The sequence below is a fragment of the Amblyomma mixtum genome, chromosome 10, assembly GCF_055824585.1.
Source record: "Amblyomma mixtum isolate Tamu chromosome 10, ASM5582458v1, whole genome shotgun sequence".
Classification (NCBI taxonomy): domain Eukaryota; kingdom Metazoa; phylum Arthropoda; class Arachnida; order Ixodida; family Ixodidae; genus Amblyomma; species Amblyomma mixtum.
The window spans coordinates 66,495,872-66,518,832 of NC_143021.1; the positions used below are offsets into that span (position 1 = coordinate 66,495,872).

Consider the following 22,961-nt stretch of genomic DNA (forward strand, 5'->3'; position numbering starts at 1 on the left):
GACTAACTTTATTTGAAAACACGATACTCCTTTTATAGTTTCAAACTGTCACATCACACACATGTGGAAACCAAAAACCTTTCTTCATTCTGATACAGTTTGATAGACGGGTCACTTACGCAATCTTTATCCTTCTGTTTGATGCAGAACGCCTCCGCCAACTCACGCGCCACCTGGTCACGGCTCCTCCTCAAAACTTTTGTATCTGTCAGCAAAGGCAGGCAAGGGTTATTGCGCGTAGCATCCGGGCATGCGCCACAATGCAGGGGTAAATTCGACCCTGTCCCTGATTTCATGGAAAGCTGGTGCTCTCTTAAGCGCTCATTCAGACATCGGCCTGTCTGGCCGATGTATACCCTGCCTGTATACCCGGCCGATGTATACCCTGGCCGATGTATACCCTGCGCTTGTTTTGTTATCTTCTTGTCCTTGTCTTTTTGTGCGCAGTACCGCCCCTTGTATTCACTAACATCCGGCTCCCGCCTTTTTTTTTAATTCCCCGCAGACGATGGGAGGAGTCAACCAACACATGGAGTGCCTTTCAGGCAGTCGCGGGGCTTCTTTTTCGCTTTTATTTTGTATGTTAGGTTTTGGTTTTTTAAGTTAGAAATAATTGGAGAGACATGGCAGAGGCCTTTGCCCTGCAGTGGGTGTAGGCAGGATGATGATGATGAGTCAGAGATTACACAGCTGCAAATTAGGCCCACGGAAATAAAAGTACGCGTGGACTGTTTGCTTTCGCCGATCACTACGTATCACTCCGCCGATGGCAGAGCGGCAAGCCGCCACGGGACTGGTTGAGAGGTTGGTTGACCCCTCTCTCCGTCTGCGGGGAATAAAAAAAAAAGGGCGGGAGCCGGGACGTTTAATCGAATTTAAATTAGGGAAATCGGCCGCACATGGCAATAATTTCAGGTTTCTAAGAACGCTTGGAACGTGTAGATCGAGTTCCAGCGGTAAAAATGCGAGTTCAGATTCCTCTTCAGGGCACCTTTGAGTCTGCCACTCTCCCCTTTACGGCTTAGTTGTGCAGCCCACACACACACACCCTTTACAAATGCTTCGTAGACGAGTGCACAGGCCAATCTTACGAGAAAAAAGCTGGAGTGCTGTCTTCGGCGTACGCCGGCCTAGACCAATTTCTGCCCAGGCGCCCAAGAGTGCGGTAGTGTTAGAAGGGTCAGCGCTGGCGAAAATGTCCTGCACCGCTTGTAAGTAGCCAGTTGCAGGTGGTCCACTTGCCCACCGGGCTATGAAATAATATGGTGTACTACCTGGGGAAAACTTTCATGTGTTGAACTCCCATATAGCGAAACTTGGTGTGGCCCCTCGGATATAAGGAACTTTAATGCGTTAACCTAGCATATACTGATCCTAAAGAGGCCTCTTCGGGTATAACTAACTTTCCTATGTTAACCTCGGATATAACGAATTTTCGTGTGTTACCTCGGATATAATGATCCTAAATATGCAACGTCGGCTTTAACGATCCTACATATGCCACGTCGGCTATAACGAACTTTAGTGCGTGGACCTCTCGCACACCTTCCGCCCTCACCGTTCGACCACGTTCCTACGTGGCACTTGCGGTAATACAGGACGTACTACGTCCGCCGCTATGGCTGGGGGTGGCGCTTGTGAACGCTCTCAAGGTTCGGTAACACTGAACATAAATACCCCCGAATGCAGAAGATTGGACAGCCGTCGTCGTAATTCAATTGGTAGAGCAACGGACGCGAAATTCGGAGGTCTGGGTTCGGATCTCTCCGGCGGCATGTGGTTGTCTTTTCTGCTTGCTCTTATTATTCTCCCTTTGATGACAAACTATAAATTAAAAAAAAACACATCCCCTAAGCTGCTTGGTTTCGGTGACTGTTGGTTTCCGTCATGTACGTCATAACGAGCACGTCTTTCTTTTCCCCTGTCTATTAAACTTGCTAGTGTGACAGGGTTTTTTTTTCGCACTTACTACACCATGTATACAGCGTTAAGACGCATATCTTTCTTGGTTAAGAAATTGGGAGTTGTTTTTCGTTCTATTACTGTGCTGAAAGAGTCCGACTGGAATGACCCTCTCGGATACTTCTCCGAGTATCGCTGAAGCGCAGTTTGAAGCAGAAAACTGTCATCACTGGAGAGCAGCTCCCGACTGGAAAGGGGCTGCGCTGGAGCTGGGAGACAGCGCGCCTCGTGGTCCACGCGTGTCCACGAGAATAACCCGTACGGTATCTGCAACTGTCGCAGGTGGAGGTGACTCGGCTGAACGGCGTGCTGGTGACATATTCGCGGCGGTGCGCCGACAAATGCTCCCCGAATTGCTACGAGAAGGGCTTCGGCATGCTCAGGGAGCAGTGCACCTACTGCTGTCGCCGCAACCCGGCCTGCGGGGAGAAGCGCAAGCCCTGACGCACCCCGCTCCAGGCGTGGCTGCTGCTGCGCCTCCGGCCCCGCCGCACAGGTACGACGCCGCACGCAGACGAGCCTGTGGCGTGTACATGGTGTGTCACGCAACTTTAGCCAAGTATATTTGAGAAAAATACGTCCCTTTGAAGCTAAAAGAATAAGTTGGTAGCCAGCGCTCATCTTGTAAGTATCCCTTCCCATCGTCCACGCCTTCTTTGCGCTGTTTCTAGCAGTTCAAGGAAAAAGCAGTTTTTCATTAAAGCGAATTAGCTAGGCATTGCGTATTTCAAGAAGCATTCACTGATGGCGCCAGCAACGCCAGGAACAAATACCGCGGAAAGCGCAACACATCAGGCAGCCATGCGCACTTTCGTGCGTGGTCGAACTATTTGACGCAACCGCACGGACGCTTCGCCCCGGTAGCCATTTTTGCAAACAAGTAATTGATTACTGGTAATCGATTACAGAAAAACAACTGAATTATCCGAAACGTTATCATTTAAAAACTGATCAATTATTACAAAATTACACAAAATATAAGGAATTACAATTAATGAATTACGTACCACTCTGTAAATATTGAAGGAAGGCTACAAGAAAGTAATCTAGCTTGTAATCTGTTATAGAGATCAAGTGGAAAGGTCATTGAGCAATGGCTCTCATTTTTAATATATGCGGAGGATATTGTGCTGCTAGTAGATTACCACGAAGGCCTGAAAACTTTGGTTAATTGTTGTGGAGAGAAAGGAGATGCTCTAGGTTTCAGTTTTAGCGCAACTAAGTCAGGTGAATGGGCAGTATAGTACTAAGCGCCTAATAAATTAACATTACAATGAGCAATATGTTATTGTGCCTATGCATGAAGGAGTTAGCGTTTTTTATTGATGGTTGCGCAGATAAGATATGACTTCTGTGTTGCACTGTGTCCAGACATTCATCTTCTCATGCTTTTCGGTATGCTTTCCCTACCAAACGGCAGTTGTAAGTTCAGCTTTTCCATTTCCCTGCCTCCATTAGTAATTAACGGGCCCCTCTTGTGTGGCACCCCTCCCTGCAGCACCTCGTTCCCCACCGCCACGCGCACCAGCAGGCCGGGGGCAAGCACTGGCCCCGGAGCGGACGTCGGGAACAGCGCAGAACTACGTAGGGACCGCTTCCTTTCTCTTCGCCCGCCGCCGCTGGCTGGCGGTCACCATGGGCCGACGGCCATGCTGCGATGCCTGCTGATCGCCGCTGGCATGTGACACGCCTCGCCTCTCTCAAACCGTTGGCTTAGCTTTGTTCAGCCGGCTCGGTTCTACCGCCACTCGCTCACTTCACTTGTGCACGCACTGGACGCTCGGCTCCACGTTCGGGTGGAGCTGACATTCCCTAGCGAAGCTAAACCGCCTACAGCAAGTGACCGCCTTCCCCTCCTCATTTTCATCCATTTGCATCAGTGTACTGACAGTTCCTTCAGCTCTGCCTTAGAGTAACAGCTCCAGTAAGAGCCGGATGATCGAATGCACATGATTAATTTTCTGATTTCCGTTCCTATTAAATGTTGAAAAAGTTTCCCCAAGGAGCTAAGTCAGTGCTACATCAGAAGAGGTACTCTAAAATGCATTATTACGTCCCCTGTACCCAAATTGTTAACACCAACTCAAACTTTGCTTCCTAGTGAAAATATCACCAGGACTGTTGCGTCTAGCGAAGACTTGCTGGGCTTTATTGCAGCTGAACCAACTATCATACACCGTTAAAGAACCATGTTCATTCATCACACCCTCAATCTGACTTTCCAGATGGCCATGACAAAGCTAGTAAACATAACTGCAGGGATAATATTAATCTGAAAGATGATTATATTAACTTAACCGATTTCCTTTCTTTCGTCTAATATAAACCTTGCTTTCACCGCACATAAGCAGACGCGCATCACTAAGCACATGTTAATGAATTGTTTGAATACTGAAACGTGGTGCTTAGCCAATGTAATTCGTATTAGGACTGTGTATCCTTAAAGGTAACATAAATACGCAGCAATCATCAATGCAGAAATTGCACCGTTTTGGGTTTTGTTAAGGATTACTGCTTCAACGGATTAGGGTCCATTCACACCTGCGAGTCGCAGAGGTCGCACGACCGTTTTGGTCGAAAAGCGACGGTCGCAGGCCGGTCGCTCGCTGCTCGATCCTCCAGCCGTGCGAGTGCGAGTCGCAAACCGCTGACCCAATCAGCGAACGAGCCGAGCTTCCGGCAACGATGCCGCTCGCGGGCGCGCTGCTTCCTGGCTGCTCCTAGTCGTCGCTAAGCCTAGCCGGTTTCACATCGATGCCGCAGCTGAGGGCGCTTCGGAACTGGCCAGCGCTGTCACCGCTCTATTGTGAACCCCGTCTCATATTGATATAAAGATATGCTTGATTTCCGCGACGCCTTCAGTAGCGGAGCAAGTAAACGCCAGGCGATCAAGCCGCATTGGACAAGCAGAAGCAAAGCAGCTGTGACAAGAAATTTGCTTGTATCCAACAACTCCGTATTAACCAACGACCCTCAAAAATGATTCATTTTTGAATTTATATTTTCAGGGTATGGTATGAAAGCGAACAAACAATATACTGCCGCATTCTTCTGGCACTTGTACGGCCGCGGTGCACATCGCCACGACATACCCCTCTCCGCTCAGGTCGTCGTAGTACATTGCTAATACCCTCGCCGACCCTATATGAAACTTTGGCCGGAGTTTCGTGACGAGAAAAAAGAAACATTGAAGGACTATGCTAATACCGAGGTACCAGAGCAAGGACCGAGCGCAGGAGACGCGGCCAAAGCAGACGAAAGTTTCGAAAGTGCGCGAACACCGTCATCCCCGAGAGTTCTTTTCCAACTAGATTCTAACGAGAAGGCGACCCGCAGGTCACGCTTGGAAGTGTGAACGACGGCGTTGTCGAGCTGCTGCCCGGTCGCATGCCCTTTGCGAGTCGCAAGTGGGAATGGGCCCTTAGACCTACACGTTATGCATTGATACGATGCATAGCCCCCTAAGACTGGCCTAACACGTTTTGTCAGCATCTTTAAAAATGGCAAGTTCTGCCACGGTAAGTGGTTTTCGAAAGGCGAGTCAGATTGAAAGTCGCATAGATAAGCTGCAATTAAGTAATTACAGAATTACTGCCTTCTGTGCCACTTCTCAAATCGCGAAGCATCTTCGTAGCATCCCCTCTTTATCATAACAATGACGAATAAAGTAGGAGCATTACTGACTTCATAGTGTCTCTTTTACCACCCTCGTACTTCCATTTCACAGCTTACAGTATACTTTATCCACATATATGTAGTACAACCGTGAAAGTACTATTTTTTTTTCAACATAAGCAGCTGGCTTCGCTTTGACTCCGGCAGAACCTTTACAACCTCATTATAGGGCACTAGTAAGCATTTCCGCATAGAACAGTAACTGAATCATGTATAGAGATTTAGTCCTGCATTCTGCCTTCTACAGTGACTTCTAGTTAAGACGTTAGCTTACTGATGGCCAGTGAGCTGGTTTTCGAGCCATGCTAAAAGCTGCTGTACATTACCATGGTCTAGAAATAACTCATTTCACACACTAGTTCGAGGAAACTGAACGAAGAAATGAAAGAAAAAAGCAATCAAGGGCCTGAACGGATGTTTGAAGTGGCAGTGCTCTGGCACTATTTATCATGCCCATTATTCTGCACAGAATGCCAATCAGTTGTCTAGCTCATTCGTAAAATGCTGCTGATGACCCCATTACTAAACGGGCAGTCTGCAAAACACCTGATTTCTCCTTTTCACGAAAGATAAACTCGGAGACCTTCTTAAATAAAAATGCCAGAATGCCAACCCAGCCTATGATCAGTGTCAACTTCGCTTTCCAGAAGACTGTTCAAAGGTTCCCGGGAAAAAAATCTGCGTTGTTTCCCATTTTCATCAGTCTCTACAGCGCGTTTGACCACCAACACAATATTAAAGGTGAATAATATTAACACTTATTTGTTTGATGTATGCTAAATGGCAGGTTCGCACTTTGTTGAAATTCAGGACAATAAAAATGGTTTCCAACTATTGTCCTGAGCAGTGAAGCCATTGTGCAGTACGTGCAGATGAGGGGAGCACTGCACTAAAACGACCCTTTATTTTAGGGTAAAACAACTTTTTGCCTACTCTTGCACCCCGTGTAGCTTTATAGAGAAGCCCCTCCATGAAAAACATCTCTCCAAAAAATAGTGACATTAACTCTCAGTTTCCCCAAAGCAAACAGTTGGAGGCATGAAAACTGACAGCTTTAGTGGACCTGAAATAGGAAAGTTCAAATTTCCAGACCAAACTTTTTGCTGTTTTATAAAGCTCTTTCAACCTTCAAGGTCTCAAATATGGCTTCTCTTTAGGTGATGTTAAAATAGCATCCATGAAATTGAGCACCGTAAGAGATTGTTCCGACCTATTATGATTGTGCCACACATCGCCCCAAACTAATAAGCACTGCTCTAACGCTGCATTGTACTCAAAACGTGCCGCTACAGCAATGAATGAGCATCTTTCCAGAAAAGGTAAAGTGCAATGGTCTAGTAAATGCACCGAAATATTCTCTGTAAGAATATCAAAATTAATAATAAAATGTGAAATGAAGAGAAATGAAGAAACGAGGGCTGGTAAAAATTCATTATGCAAACCATTCTAATGACCTGTTCTTGCTAATGAAGTAGTTTATGCCTCGTAAGAGATTTATTGTACTTTGTTATTAACTTGACTTATTAGTAAAAATAAGCTGAAAAACCCTGCAACCCCGAGACATTTCTTGAAAAACGCAGTCCTTGCTATCTATTCATTCGAAATATAGTGCTAGATTTTTAAACCCAAACTTTGAAGAATGCAAAACGCAGCAATGAGGGACTCAATGTTCATTACACAAGTGTATCGGACATTCAGCCACGTAGCGACCACATACCACATGACCAAATGAACCCAAGATGTAACGTGAGGTTAACTAATAATGATTAGACTTGCAAGGACCTATAGACTGAAGTGATCAGTGTATGATAATACTCCTCACAACAATGTTAACTCGTAGTTAACTGTTGAGCATGTTACTGCTACACAGTCATCTTCCAAGTCAAAGTACCTCAACAGTTAGTTCTGCACCTGTTTCAAGCAACATTGTAGAAAAGCTTTACAAAGTGTTCCCTTGAAATGCTTGTCCAGCTTTGCCAACTTATAACCTATCCTTTCGCGAAATATAAAAACAGCCATGACTTTCTCCCATGTAACTGTGTTAGTACATAGCAATAATTTTTCCCCACCATATTTTTATTGTTGCACTGTTTATCATGCATAGTGTTTGAAGTTTCTTGTTACACATTACGGTTGTTATGTACGGCAATAAAAAACCATACCAACCACCTATTATTGTGTTGGCACAATTTCATTGTGTAATCAATCTCTGGTATTGCATAAAACTTTTTGAGAAAAAGTGGAAAGGGGTGCCGCGTAAACAACCTGATAAAGGCCGCTAGTCCTTCACCAACACCCATTAAAACTTCCTGTTGGGCGAGTTGGTAGTTCATCTTGAATTAGAAATTAGCGTTAGCGCTTGTGTGTGTGTTTCTTCTCTTTTTGTCCGTGTCTTTGCGCTATAACATTTCTAATTCAACACCAACACCCAGTTCCACTAAAATGAAAAAAGACCACATGAAACTCAAGGATATAATAGAGGTTATACTTATCGGTTTAAAACGAAAAAAAAACAATGATACAAGTACGCCAAATTGATTTTTTGAAATTCGATTCTGCCTAAAAAAAGTTAGTATCCCCGACATGCTCGTTGCACCTAGCTGGCTATTGGATAGGCTACTGAGTAGGCATAGAAAATCAAAGTGTAGAAGGTATTCTGCTGAATAAGTACCGCAGTTGTATCGCTACCTTGCACGCTTCTGCAGACTGGATTCTCATCAAACGTCAGCTGTTAGCAAAGCTCTGTTAACTGTAATCACTCCCTTAAACTAGTTGCTTGATTAAGGAGGTCTCTCCACTGCACTTGAAACCGTGAATAGGCGTCACAAAAAAGTGTCATGTTCTGGCTACCATGACAGTCAAGCGGCAGCTCCATCGCTCTCGCCAACACGCAGAGCATGTGGTGCCCCGTCCTCTCGCTCAATCTAGTGCAACAACTCGGCGATAGCAAGGTCACCCGCCTTTAGAAATCAGCTTCCACTTGGGTTTTGTACATCATAAATTTCCCCAATTTCACTTCCATTGCCTTTCTTTCTTTCTTTCTTTCTTTCTTTCTTTCTTTCTTTCTTTCTTTCTTTCTTTCTTTCTTTCTTTCTTTCTTTCTTTCTTTCTTTCTTTCTTTCTTTCTTTCTTTCTTTCTTTCTTTCTTTCTTTCTTTCCTTCTTTCTTTCTTTCTTTTTTTATTTGAGACAATTTGGTACAAATTGGCTCAGGAGGCAATAGCAAAAGGCCCTGATGGGGCCTGACTAGGCTATGCCCCCCTGACAGCACAAGCAGCACAAGTGTACATATGATTACACATCATAAGCACACCGAAGTACAACACATCAATACAGAATACAGAAAGATACAGATACACACCGTCTTAGAAAAGGAAAATAATTTATTTGAACTGTAATAATACAAAAACATTTTCTTATGTACTGCATCAAGTTTATCAGTAAACAAAAATGTTTCACCAAACAAAAATTGATAATGTGAAATGCAATCCAGTGTGCATAAGTAATGGAATATGACCTATAGTACACGATGATAATACAACATAATACAGATTAATAGCACCAAGAGTTGGCTCAGGAGTTTAACCCATGCACCTCTTGCTCAGATAAAATTATTGCTTTAACTTGCTTTTTCAATTGAACAGGAGACACAACAGAACTTATTAAGTTTAATATGTCAGGGTATTTGTTGAAGAGTTGTGGTATTTGCGACGATAACCTCTGTAAGCCATAGTTTGTACGTCATCTGGCCCTAACTATTTCGCTCTGTCTTAGTTCATACGGGGACTGTTTAGCTTGATAGTTTTCTTGAAATTTCGGTGTATCTGCACGGTATTGGCGTAGCGCTTCCAGAGATAGTTTTTGTTTAATCAGTTGTTTTACCTGAAGAATGCTATATCTGGTAAAATATGGGGCAGTGCTTTCCGTGTAGGGCACGTTTCCAATGGCCCGCATAGCTCGTTTTTGTAATGATAATAGGTGATTCATATTTGTCTCGGTTGTCGTTGACCACACCAGAGAGCAATAAATGAGACGCGAGTGGACAAGTGCATAATATATTTTACGTTTAACCCCAGACGGGAGAAATGATCTTATTTTATTCAGTAAACCAACTGCTCTAGCCATATCTGCTCTTAAGGCGTCGACATGAGGTGTCCATGACAGGTTTTCATGGAACACGATTCCTAGGAATCGGATCGTTGATGTGTGTTGAATGGATACTCCCTGAAATTCTATTGGTAAGGGTGGAAAATGTGTTGGTCCTTTCGACCTAAACAATAAATATTTTGTTTTTTTCGTATTCAGTTGCATCCTATTAGAGTTTAACCGTGTATTTAAATTTCTGAGCCAACTATTAGCTTCCGCGCATATTTAATGTATGTTATTTCCTGAGAAAAAGACGTTTGTATCGTCTGCGTACAAAACCATTTTTTTGTGCCCTTGAATGTTAATAATATCATTAATGTATAGCAGAAATAATACAGGTCCAATAATAGACCCCTGGGGTATTCCATATTGAATAGTTTCCATCTCCGATTCGACTTTATTTATTATTGTGAATTGTGATCTGGAAGTTAAATAGCTCTTTATTAGAGCAAGTGCTACACCTCGGATCCCGTAATAGGGGAGTTTACACAAAAGAAGTTCATGCTGTATGCAATCAAACGCCTTTCGGAAGTCTAAAAAGATACCTAGTGTGAACAGTTTCTTTTCTATGTTATCAAGAATTTCTTCTTTAATTTCAAGAAGGGCTGTTTCCACCGACCTATTTTTGCAGAACCCATACTGCTCCTTCGTTATTATGTTGTGTGTACTTAGAAAACTGGTTATCCTATTGTTAATGATATGCTCTGCTATCTTAGAGAAGACAGAGAGGATTGATATAGGCCTGTAGTTATTTAAATCATCAAAAGATCCTCCTTTATGAATGGCTGTGACTCTTGCTAACTTCATTTTGCTTGGAAACTCGCCTGTTGTCATGATAAGGTTACAGATGTGGGCTAATGGGATTGCTACAATACCACTCACTGCTTTTAATGGTTTTGGCTTTATGTCGTCGGGGCCCGAAGCTGAATTATCTTTCATGGACAAAATTATTCCCTGCACTTCATATTGGTCTGTTGGGGCCAAGAAAAGAGTCGAGGAGCAGTTATTGGCAATATAATGTTCACAGGGTATGGCAAGGGGGACATCAGAAGAGGAACCTACTGTGAGAAAATGTTTGTTGAACAAGTTTGAGATCTCTTTATCAGAGGCACCAAGCTTATGAAAATTAATCTTCTTGGTGCTTGGTTTATTATTTACTAATTCTCTAAATGTCTCCCACATAAGTCTGGAATTGCTAGCAGTACTAAGGAATTTGTTTATATAGTACTCAGATTTAGCTTTCTTCATGTCCTTATTCAGTTTATTGCGTGCTTTTTTATAATCACGGAGATCATTTGCATCTCTAGTGTTTAAAAATCTTCGGAAGAGGTTGTCACGAGATTTCATCCTCTCGTACAGTTCCAGAGTTAACCATGGTTTCCGCAGTTTCCTGCGCTTTTTTTAAGCTTGAGGGGGAAACACTGCTCGTAAAGGGACATAAATGATGATATGAACACATTGTAAGACTTATTGGATTCAGTTTCAACTAATACGTCATTCCAATCAAAATTTGACACAAGGTGTACAAACTTTTCCACGTTCCGCTCAGAGTATATTCTTTGCAAAAGCTCTTCATTTGATCGAGTTGGTGGATTCCTAGGTAGAAAACAAAATATTGGGAACATTTCCTTCTACTAGCAAAGCTGCAAGTTCTTTGGCAGTAATTCAAATTTTACATCGTGCACTACCCATATCAACCCATATCAATTACCCTATACACATCAAATTGTACATAATGCACTGCTCGCAGCTACGAACAACCTTTGTACCCGTAGATAAGCCAGAACATACTTGCTGCTATTAAAGAGAAAGATCAGTGGTACCACAAGAGGAAATTTCATAAAGAAAGCGCTTAGTATTTAAAACAGTTTACATCATCCAGAAATTATTAGGGGCTATAATTCGTAGAAGAAAGGATAGAACACTGTAGTAATAGAAAAAGCACGAGGAAGCACCCGCAAAATGTGGGAGGTGGTTAATAACGTAATCGGAAAACCAACAAAACAGCACGTAGTCGCTGCACTCTTTGACTTCAACACAGCTAATAATTCTTACTGCGGGCCGTTGCCGATTTTCAAAGAACAGCAGTCATAAATAACCTCGCCACAAACGAGGTAACAAGGCACCATGGGATAACTGTGAAAACGTTGAAATAGAACATTTGCATCTTGCACCAGTGCTCACAACAATAACAAATCATGGTAAGTTGAGCTTAGTTTAGTTTATGGTGTTTTAACGTCCCAAAGCAACCCAGGCTATGAGGGACGCCGTAGTGAAGGGCTCCGGAAATTTAGACCACCTGGGATTCTTTCACGTGTACTGACATCGCACAGTACACGATACTCTAGAATTTCGCCTCCATCGAAATTCGACCTCGGCGGCCGGGATCGAACCCGCGCCTTTCGGGTCAGCAGCCGAGCGCCATAACCACTGAGCTACCGCGGCGGCGGTATTTGCTAAAGTATTTATCCATATATTTTGAAAGTCGCTGGAGCGATCCCAGTTCACAAAAACGACCGGAGATTGTAATAGTTGTAATGGTTTCAGGAACAACAGGTGTACATCTACAGCAGTAATGACATTGTCTCACAAGCTATGTTCATCCTTGCGCAACAATGAAATAGGTGTTTTGTTCCTAGCCTTAGAGGAAGCATTTGACACTGTTAATCATTCAATCTTAATGCAAATGCTAGATCACTGTGGTTTTAGGAATTCCACTCTTGATTTCTTTACAAGCTACGATTCTGAACGAAAATGGTATGTTCACCTGAAAGCCATAAAAATGATGTCAATAAACTGTGCTAGAGTTCCGCAAGGATCAGTTTTAGGCCCTGTACTGTTTTTCCTTACGTTAATGAGTTACTTCTCTGTTTGACGAATTAAAAAACGGTGATGTAAGCTGAAGACACTGCAACCCTTTTTACAGTTAGTACTCTACTGAAATTGAGGCTAAGATAAACGAGTTATCATACACCTCCGCATGGTTGCAAGCTAAGAAATGAATAATAAATGCTGCTAAAACAAAGTGCATTCTGTTTAGGTCAAGGCAGAAACGTATCATTGATAGTAATTCATAAATTTGTCTTGATAACATTTTAATTGAGCAAATTCGTGCTATTGAATACCTCGGCTTAACATTAGACACAAATCTTAATTGGCAGAAATATATTGCTACGTTGTGTTCCCAGCTCGTTACATCCTGCTCAGAACAAGGGGGTTACTGGATATATCTGTGCTGAAAATAATTTTTCTTTTTCATTGTCACTTGACCTACTGCTGCGAGTCGTGGGCTAGTATATACAAGTCCTACATTGATCCAATTATTTTTCTGCAGAGAAGAGCGCTGCGTATAATAACCAACTCGAACAGGTATCACTCCAGCGCCCCTTTGCCACAACGGGTTACAGATCTTACCATTTAATTTTGTGTACGGAATGAGAACCGCAGTTCTAATTAAATAACATTGCAGAGAATAGTTACCCGCTTTTAATTAATGTTTTTGCGTGGCGTAACAGGAATACCAGAAATGCAGGAAATTTTAATTTTATTCAGCCTCTAACCCTAACCACCTATGGACATAGCTTATTTCAATATTACGGGGCAAAGTCTTGAATACAGTACGATTCGAAATCAAAATAGCTGGCAATTTCCTTTTCTCTATTAAGGGGTTCTACTTTTTGAGGATTAGAGGTTATGTTTACTGATATTTTACGTGTCGGATCTTGAGTGTTCACCGCCATTGTGAAGCTGGGCCTTTGTCAAGCTGTTTGTACAGCTTTTAGCCCAGGCGACCATCCACTTGTCGGAAAATAAATTTGATTTGATTTAATTGTTTTGATGACTGCGCATGTATAACCGATCGTTAAGTATTTTTGTTGCAGAAATAACTAATGTGTACTGTGGGCATGTACTCGCTTACACTATTGGCCCAGCTAATTCTGCAAAGGTTGATGTAATCGACTTGAAAGGTAGATAAAAAAGTAATTATCATCCACTGGTGAAACAATTACTTTTAAATCGAATGCTAAAACTGTCAATAAGTCCAGATAGAAGTAAGCAAAGTAGAGTATGCGAAGGACTGAAAAATCGAAACATTCTCGCGCTTGCAATAAAACATGACATCCATAAGCTAACTTTGTGCAAACCTGTTTTACTTGATTTTTTCAGTGCATGTCAGAGTCAAAATGTGCACTAAGATATTTGAAATTATTTACTCTTTGTAGTTTCACGCTATTTAAATACAATGCAACATCCTTGTAGTTCAACTTTTTTCCCCTTAAACTAAACACAGTGTACTTAGTTTTCTGAATGTTGATGGAGAGATTATTGTTAGGTAACTTCTAATACTTCATTCATTTTATTGTTTAGTTCATTTATCGTGTCTCCTATAAACATTAAAGCTGTGTCATCAGCGTACAATAATGCTTGGGAACATTTTAATATGGTTGGAAAATCATTCACGTATAGTAAGAACAAAATTGGTCCCAAAACTGATCCCTGCGGGACTCCAGTTAGCACGACCTGCACCTACGTTATTCATTACCACATGCTGTATGCGGTTTGAAAAATAACTATTGAAAAGTACTGATATATTCCCTCTAAACCCATACTTAAAAGGTTTATTTACAAGAATTGCATGATTAACTGTATCAAATGCCTTTTTTACATCTAAGTTATGTGAGGACGCACTCCTCTCCTGTGGTTCGCTTTCCCACAATGCACCCTTAACTGTGGTTAGCTTCCCCTCAATGCACCCTCCTTAGTTGTTACTAACAGGGGAGGGCGCTCGCGTCACACCGACACGAGCGCCACGGATGACGTGTTTGCTGCTCGCGCGCGAGGGAGAGACTGTCCTCTTCTGCTTGGACCCGGCAAAGCGCACGGACGTGTCGCGCGCATCTCCACTCTTCGCCGGCTTGCGCGAACCCTTGTGGGGAGGAACGTTCACCCCGCATCTCGTCCTGCCCGGCCTCGGAGTTTTCCTCTGCCCTACTGTGGGCGAGCATTCGCTCGTAACCGTACTGGTGAGTCGGATATCCTCGATTCCTCAGTGTATTTTGTTAATAGCTGGCGTTATTGTTGGTGTACCAATAAATGCGTTGTTTGTGTCAGCCAGTGTGTCGTTCCTTTGTTCCCTCAGAGCAAGGCCCGCCGCGGTCGCCGTGCGCTCGGTAGCGCTCGCGACCACGGGGTGGTGTCCGCGCGGCTTTGAACTGTGTCAGCCGCGGTTAAACGGGGAGAACGTATTTATATCTCCCTTTTAAACCCCACATCTGGAAGCACAATTTGGGGCCTGCTCTTGGAACATTGGACGACTGTCTGTTCGGTTCGAGGAACGCTCTTTGTCCGGACTTGACAAGTGGTAGGCCTAGCGTGAATTTTGATCGCTAGGACCTGTGGCATGCTTTCTTGAGTGCGAGGTGTATTGCGCTGCAGCATGTTTGAACCTTTCGGCATGCTCAGCATGACTAAAACACGCCTAAAACACGCGACTAAGGTGCTGACTGTCGCAGGGGCCCACTCATGCACTTTCCTTTGCTTTCAAAGCTCCCGCTTAATATGTTTTGTAGCTTAATGCGAGACTAAGGTGCTCACTGTCCCAGGGGGCCACTCATGCGCCTTTCCTTTGCTTTCGAAGCTACCGCTTCATATGTTGTGTAGCTTAATTCGAGACTAAGCTGGTCACTGTCCCAGGGGGCCACTCATGCGCCATTCCTTTGCTTTCGAAGCTCCCGCTTCATATGTTGTGTAGCTTAATTCGAGACTAAGCTGCTTACTGTCCCAGGGGGCCACTCATGCGCCTTTCCTTCGCTTTCGAAGCTCCCGCTTCATTGGTTTTGTAGCTCAATGCGCGACTCAGGCGCTCACTGTCCCAGGGGGCCACTCATGCGCCTTTGCTTTGCTTTCGAAGCTCCCGCTTCATTGGTTTTGTAGCTCAAATGCGCGACTAAGGTGCTCACTGTTCCAGGGGGCCACTCATGCGCCATTCCTTTGCTTTCGAAGCTCCGGCTTCATTGGTTTTGTAGCTCAATGTGCGACTAAGGTGGTCACTGTCCCAGGGGGCCACTCATGCGCCTTTCCTTTGCTTTCGAAGCTCCCGCTTCATTGGTTTTGAAGCTCAATGCAGGACTAAGGTGCTGACTGTCGCAGGGGCCCACTCATGCACCTTTCCTTTGCTTTCATAGCTTCCGCTTCATATGTTTTGTAGGTTAATGCGAGACTAAGGTGCTCACTGTCCCAGGGGGCCACTCATGCGCCATTCGTTTGCTTTCGAGGCTCCCGCTTCACTGGTTTTGTAGCTCAATGCGCGACTAAGGTGCTCACATTCCAGGGGGCAACTCGTGCGCCATTCCTTTGCTTTCGAAGCTCCCACTTCATTGGTTTTGTAGCTCAATGCGCGACTAAGCTGCTCACATTCCCAGGGGGCCACTAATGCGCCTTTCCTTTGCTTTTGAAGCTCCCGCTCCATTGGTTTTGTGGATCAATGCGCGTCTGAGGTGCTGACTGTCCCAGGGGGCCACTCATGCGCCATTCCATTGCTTTCGAAGCTCCCGCTTCATTGGTTTTGTAGCTCAATGCGCGACTAGGGTGCTCACTGTCCCAGGGGGCCACTCATGCGCCATTCCTTTGCTTTCGAAGCTCCCGCTTCATTGGTTTTGTAGCTCAATGCGCGTCTGAGGTGCTGACTGTCCCAGGGGGGCTACTCATACGCCCTTCCTTTGCTTTTGAAGATCCCGCTTCATTGGTTTTGTAGCTCAATGCGCGACTAAGGTGCTGACTGTCACAGGGGGCCACTCATGCGCCATTCCTTTGCTTTTGAAGCTCCCGCTTTATTCGTTTTGTAGCTCAATGTGCGAATAAGGTGCTCACTGTCCCAGGGGGCCACTAATGCGCCTTTCCTTTGCTTTTGAAGCTTCCGCGTCATTGGTTTTGTAGCTCAATGCGCGACAAAGGTGTTCAATGTCCCAGGGGCCCACTCATGCGCCTTTTCTTTGCTTTTGAAGCGACCGCTCCTTTGGTTTTGTAGCTCAATGCGCGACTAAGGTGCTGACTGTCCCAGGGGGCCACTCATGCGCCATTCCTTTGCTTTGGAAGCTCTCGCTTCATTAGCTTTGCAGCTCAATGCGCGACTAAGGTGCTCACTGTCCCAGGGGGCCACTAATACGCATTTCCTTTGCTTTTGAAGCTCTCGCTGCATTAGCTTTGCAGCTCAATGCGCGACTAAGGTGCTCATTGTCCCAGGGGGCAACTCATGCGCAATTCCTTTGCTTTCGAAGCTCCTGCATCAATGGTTTTGTAGCTCAATGCGCGACTAACGTGCTCACTGTCGCAGGGGGCCACTCATGCGCCATTCCTTTGTGTTCGAAGCTCCCCCTCCATTGGTTTCGTATCTCAAAGCGCGACTGAGCTATCCACTATCCCAGGGACCACTTATGCACCTCTCGTTTGCTTTCGAAGGCCCCGCTCCATTGGTTTTGTAGCTCAAAGCGCAACTGAGGTGTCCACTGTCCCATGGGGCCACTTGAGCATCTTTGCTATCCTTTTGAAGCTCCCGTTCGTTTAGTTTCGTAGCATAGCGTGACCAAGGTGGCCACTGGCCCAGGGGGCCACTTATAAGCCTGTGGTTTTCTGTCGAAGCTACCCCTCCAATGGTTTCCCAGCTTTAAGCGCGACTAAGGTGTCCTCTCCCAAATGGGACCACTTATGTGGCTTTACTTTCCTTTTCAAGCTCCCGCTCGGTTAATTTCATAGCTTAAAGCGCTACTATGGTGTCCACTGCCCCAGGGGGCCATTTATGCGCCATTCGTTTGCTTCAGAAGCTCCCGCTTCATATGTTTTCTAACTTAAAGCGAGACTAGGGTGCTCACTGTCCCAGGGGGCCACTCATGCGCCTTTCCTTTACTTTTGAAGCTCCCGCTTCATTGGGTTTGTAGCTCAATGCGCGACTAAGGTGCTGACTGTCGCAGGGGTCCACTCATGCACTTTCCTTTGCTTTCGAAGCTCCCGCTTCATATGTTTTGTAGCTTAATGTGAGACTAAGGCGCTCACTGTCCCAGGGGGCCACTCATGCGCCTTTTCTTTGCTTTCGAAGCTCCCGCTTCATAGGTTTTGTCGCTCAATGCGCGTCTGAGGTGCTGACTGTCGCAGGGGCCCACTCATGCACTTTCCTTTGCTTTAAAAGCTCCCGCTTCATATGTTTTGTAGCTAAATGCGAGACTAAGCTGCTCACTGTCCCAGGGGGCCACTCATTAGCCTTTCCTTTGCTTTTGAAGCTCCCGCTTCATTCGTTTTGTAGCTCAATGCGCGACTATCGCCACTCGTGCGCCATTACATAGCTTTCGAAGCTCCCGCTTCATTGCTTTTGTAGCTCAATGCGCGACTAAGCTGCTCAATGTCCCAGGGGGCCACTAATGCGCCTTTCCTTTGCTTTTGAAGCTCCCGCTCCATTGGTTTTGTAGATCAATGCGCGTCTGAGGTGCTGACTGTCCCAGGAGGCCACTCATGCGCCATTCCTTTGCTTTCGAAGCTCCCGCTTCATTGGTTTTGTAGCTCAATGCGCGACTAAGGTGCTCACTGTCCCAGGGGGCCACTCATGCGCCATTCCTTTGCTGTCGAAGCTCCCGCTTCATTGGTTTTGTAGCTCAATGCGCGACTAAGGTGCTGACTGTCGCAGGGGGCGACTCATGCACCTTACCTTTGCTTTCAAAGCTCCCGCTTCATTGGTCTTGTAGCTCAATGCGCGACCAAGGTACTTACTGTCGCAGGGGGCCACTCATGTGCCTTTCCTTTGCTTTCGAAGCTCCCGCTTCATATGTTTTGTAGCTTAATGCGAGACTAAGCTGCTCAATGTCCCAGGGGGCACTCATGCGCCTTTCCTTTACGTTTGAAGCTCCCGCTTCATTGGTTTTGTAGCTCAATGCGCAACTAAGGTGCTGACTGTCGCAGGGGCCCACTCATGCACTTTTCTTTGCTTTCAAAGCTCCCGCTTCATATGTTTTGTAGCTTAATGCGAGACTAAGGTGCTCACTGTCCCAGGGGGCCACTCATGCGCCTTTTCTTTGCTTTTGAAGCTCCCGCTTCATAGGTTTTGTAGCTCAATGCGCGTCTGAGGTGCTGACTATCGCAGGGGCCCACTCATGCACTTTCCTTTGCTTTCAAAGCTCCCGCTTCATATGTTTTGTAGCTTAATGCGAGACCAAGGTGCTCACTGTCCCAGGCGGCCACTCATGCGCCTTTCCTTTGCTTTCGAAGCTCCCGCTTCATATGTTGTGTAGCTTAATTCGAGACTAAGCTGCTCACTGTCCCAGGGGGCCACCCATGCGCCTTTCCTTCGCTTTCGAAGCTCCCGCTTCATTGGTTTTGTAGCTCAATGCGCGACTTAGGCGCTCACTGTCCCAGGGTACCACTCATGAGCCTTTGCTTTGCTTTTGAAGCTCCCGCTTCATTGGTTTTGTAGCTCAATGCGCGACTGAGGTGCTCACTGTCGCAGGGGGGCCACTCATGCGCCATTCCTTTCCTATCGAAGCTCCGGCTTCATTGGTTTTGTAGCTCAATGTGCGACTAAGGTGCTGACTTTCGCAGGGGGCCATTCATGCGCCTTTCCTTTTGTTTCGAAGCTCCTGCTTCATTGATTTTGTAGCTCAACGCGCGACTAAGGTGCTGACTGTCGCAGGGGGCCACTCATGCGCCTTTCCTTTTGTTTCGAAACTCCGGCTTCATTGGTTTTTTAGCTCAATGCGCGACTAACGTGGTCACTGTCCCAGGGGGCCACTCATGCACCTTTCCTTTGCTTTCGAAGCTCCCGCTTCATTGGTTTTGTAGCTCAATGCAGGACTTAGGTGCTGACTGTCGCAGGCGCCCACTCATGCACCTCTCCTTTGCTTTCATAGCTCCCACTTGATATGTTTTGTAGGTTAATGCGAGACTAAGGTGCTCACTGTCCCAGGTGGCCACTCATGCGCCACTCTTTTGCTTTCGAAGCTCCCGCTTCATTGGCTTTGTAGCTCAATGCGCGACTAAGGTGCTCACTGTCTCAGGGGGCACTAATGCGCCTCTCCTTTGCTTTTGAAGCTTCCGCTCCATTGGTTTTGTCGCTCAATGCGCGACTAAGGTGCTCACTGTCCCAGGGGGCCACTCATGCGCCATTCCTTTGCTTTCCAAGCTCCCGCTTCATTGGCTTTGTAGCTCAATGCGCGACTAAGGTGCTCACTGTCCCAGGGGGCCACCCATGCGCCTCTCCTTTGATTTCGAGGCTCCCGATTCATTGGTTTTGTAGGTCATTGCGCGACTAAGGTGGTCACATTCCAGGCGGCCACTCGTGTACCATTCCTTTGCTTTCGAAGCTCCCGCTTCATTGGTTTTGTAGCTCAATGCGCGACTAGCTGCTCACATTCCCAGGGGGCCACTAATGCGCCTTTCCTTTGCTTTCGAAGCTCCCGCATCATTGGTTTTGTAGCTCAATGCTCGACTAACGGGCTCACTGTCGCAGGGGGCCACTCATGCGCCATTCCTTTGCGTTTGAAGCTCCCGCTCCATTGGTTTTGTAGCTCAATGCGCGACTAAGGTGCTCACTGTCCCAGGGGGCCACTCATGCGCCATTCCTTTGCTTTCGAAGCTCCCGCTTTATTGGTTTTGTAGCTCAATGCGTGTCCGAGGTGCTTACTGTCCCAGGGGGGCCACTCATAGGCCCTTCCTTTGCTTTTGAAGCTCTCGCTCCATTGGTCTTGTAGCTCAATGCGCGACCAAGGTACTTACTGTCGCAGGGGGCCACTCATGTGCCTTTCCTTTGCTTTCGAAGCTCCCGCTTCATATGTTTTGTAGCTTAATGCGAGACTAAGCTGCTCAATGTCCCAGGGGGCACTCATGCGCCTTTCCTTTACGTTTGAAGCTCCCGCTTCATTGGTTTTGTAGCTCAATGCGCAACTAAGGTGCTGACTGTCGCAGGGGCCCACTCATGCACATTTCTTTGCTTTGAAAGCTCCCGCTTCATATGTTTTGTAGCTTAATGCGAGACTAAGGTGCTCACTGTCCCAGGGGGCCACTCATGCGCCTTTTCTTTGCTTTTGAAGCTCCCGCTTCATAGGGTTTGTAGCTCAATGCGCGTCTGAGGTGCTGACTATCGCAGGGGCCCACTCATGCACTTTCCTTTGCTTTCAAAGCTCCCGCTTCATATGTTTTGTAGCTTAATTCGAGACTAAGCTGCTCACTGTCCCAGGGGGCCACCCATGCGCCTTTCCTTCGCTTTCGAAGCTCCCGCTTCATTGGTTTTGTAGCTCAATGCGCGACTTAGGCGCTCACTGTCCCAGGGTGCCACTCATGAGCCTTTGCTTTGCTTTCGAAGCTCCCGCTTCACTGTTTTGTAGCTCAAATGCGCGACTAAGGTGCTCACTGTTCCAGGGGGCCACTCATGCGCCATTCCTTTGCTTTTGAAGCTCCCGCTTCATTGGATTTGTAGCTCAATGCGCGACTGAGGTGCTCACTGTCGCAGGGGGGCCACTCATGCGCCATTCCTTTCCTATCGAAGCTCCGGCTTCATTGGTTTTGTAGCTCAATGTGCGACTAAGGTGCTGACTTTCGCAGGGGGCCATTCATGCGCCTTTCCTTTTGTTTCGAAGCTCCCGCTTCATTGATTTTGTAGCTCAACGCGCGACTAAGGTGCTGACTGTCGCAGGGGGCCACTCATGCGCCTTTCCTTTTGTTTCGAAACTCCGGCTTCATTGGTTTTTTAGCTCAATGCGCGACTAACGTGGTCACTGTCCCAGGGGGCCACTCATGCGCCTTTCCTTTGCTTTCGAAGCTCCCGCTTCATTGGTTTTGTAGCTCAATGCAGGACTTAGGTGCTGACTGTCGCAGGCGCCCACTCATGCACCTCTCCTTTGCTTTCATAGCTCCCACTTGATATGTTTTGTAGGTTAATGCGAGACTAAGGTGCTCACTGTCCCAGGTGGCCACTCATGCGCCACTCTTTTGCTTTCGAAGCTCCCGCTTCATTGGCTTTGTAGCTCAATGCGCGACTAAGGTGCTCACTGTCTCAGGGGGCCACTAATGCGCCTCTCCTTTGCTTTTGAAGCTTCCGCTCCATTGGTTTTGTCGCTCAATGCGCGACTAAGGTGCTCACTGTCCCAGGGGGCCACTCATGCGCCATTCCTTTGCTTTCCAAGCTCCCGCTTCATTGGCTTTGTAGCTCAATGCGCGACTAAGGTGCTCACTGTCCCAGGGGGCCACCCATGCGCCTCTCCTTTGATTTCGAGGCTCCCGATTCATTGGTTTTGTAGGTCAATGCGGGACTAAGGTGCTCACATTCCAGGCGGCCACTCGTGTACCATTCCTTTGCTTTCGAAGCTCCCGCTTCATTGGTTTTGTAGCTCAATGCGCGACTAACGGGCTCACTGTCGCAGGGGGCCACTCATGCGCCTTTCCTTTGCTTTCGAAGCTCCCGCATCATTGGTTTTGTAGCTCAATGCTCGACTAACGGGCTCACTGTCGCAGGGGGCCACTCATGCGCCATTCCTTTGCGTTTGAAGCTCCCGCTCCATTGGTTTTGTAGCTCAATGCGCGACTAAGGTGCTCACTGTCCCAGGGGGCCACTCATGCGCCATTCCTTTGCTTTCGAAGCTCCCGCTTTATTGGTTTTGTAGCTCAATGCGTGTCCGAGGTGCTTACTGTCCCAGGGGGGCCACTCATACGCCCTTCCTTTGCTTTTGAAGCTCTCGCTCCATTGGTTTTGCAGCTCAACGCGCGACTAAGGTGCTCACTGTCCCAGGGGGCCACTCATGCGCCATTCCTTTGCTTTCGAAGCTCCCGCTCCATTGGTTTCGTAGCTTAAGGCGCGAATCGGGGAACCCCTGTCCCACTGACCACTTATGCACCTCTCTTTTGCTTTCGAAGGTCCCGCTCCATTGATTTTGTAACTCAAAGCCCAACTGAGGTGTCCACTGTCCCATGGGGCCACTTGACCGCCTTTGCTATCCTTTTGAAGCTCCCGTTCGTTTAGTTTCGAAGCATAGCGTGACCAAAGTGGCCACTGGCCCAGGGGGCCACTTATGAGCCTGTGGTTTGCTGTCGAAGCTACCCCTCCAATGGTTTCCCAGCTTAAAGCGCGACTAAGGTGTCCTCTCCAAAATAGGACCACTTCTGTGTCTTTACTTTACTTTTCCAGCTCCCGCTCGGTTAATTTCA

General features: G+C 46.4%; 1 protein-coding gene across 1 annotated transcript in view; it reads left to right on the forward strand.

Annotated features, from left to right (window-relative positions):
- LOC149326011 (uncharacterized) overlaps positions 1-7,809 on the forward strand; it is a 30,931-nt gene extending 23,122 nt beyond the window's left edge. The window contains exons 3-4 of the mRNA XM_089562331.1: positions 2,245-2,458; positions 3,461-7,809. Of these exons, the coding sequence (XP_089418457.1) occupies positions 2,245-2,406 (162 nt within the window). The 3' untranslated portion in view covers positions 2,407-2,458; positions 3,461-7,809. The remainder of the gene's footprint in view (positions 1-2,244; positions 2,459-3,460) is intronic.
- The last annotated feature ends 15,152 nt before the right edge of the window (positions 7,810-22,961 follow it).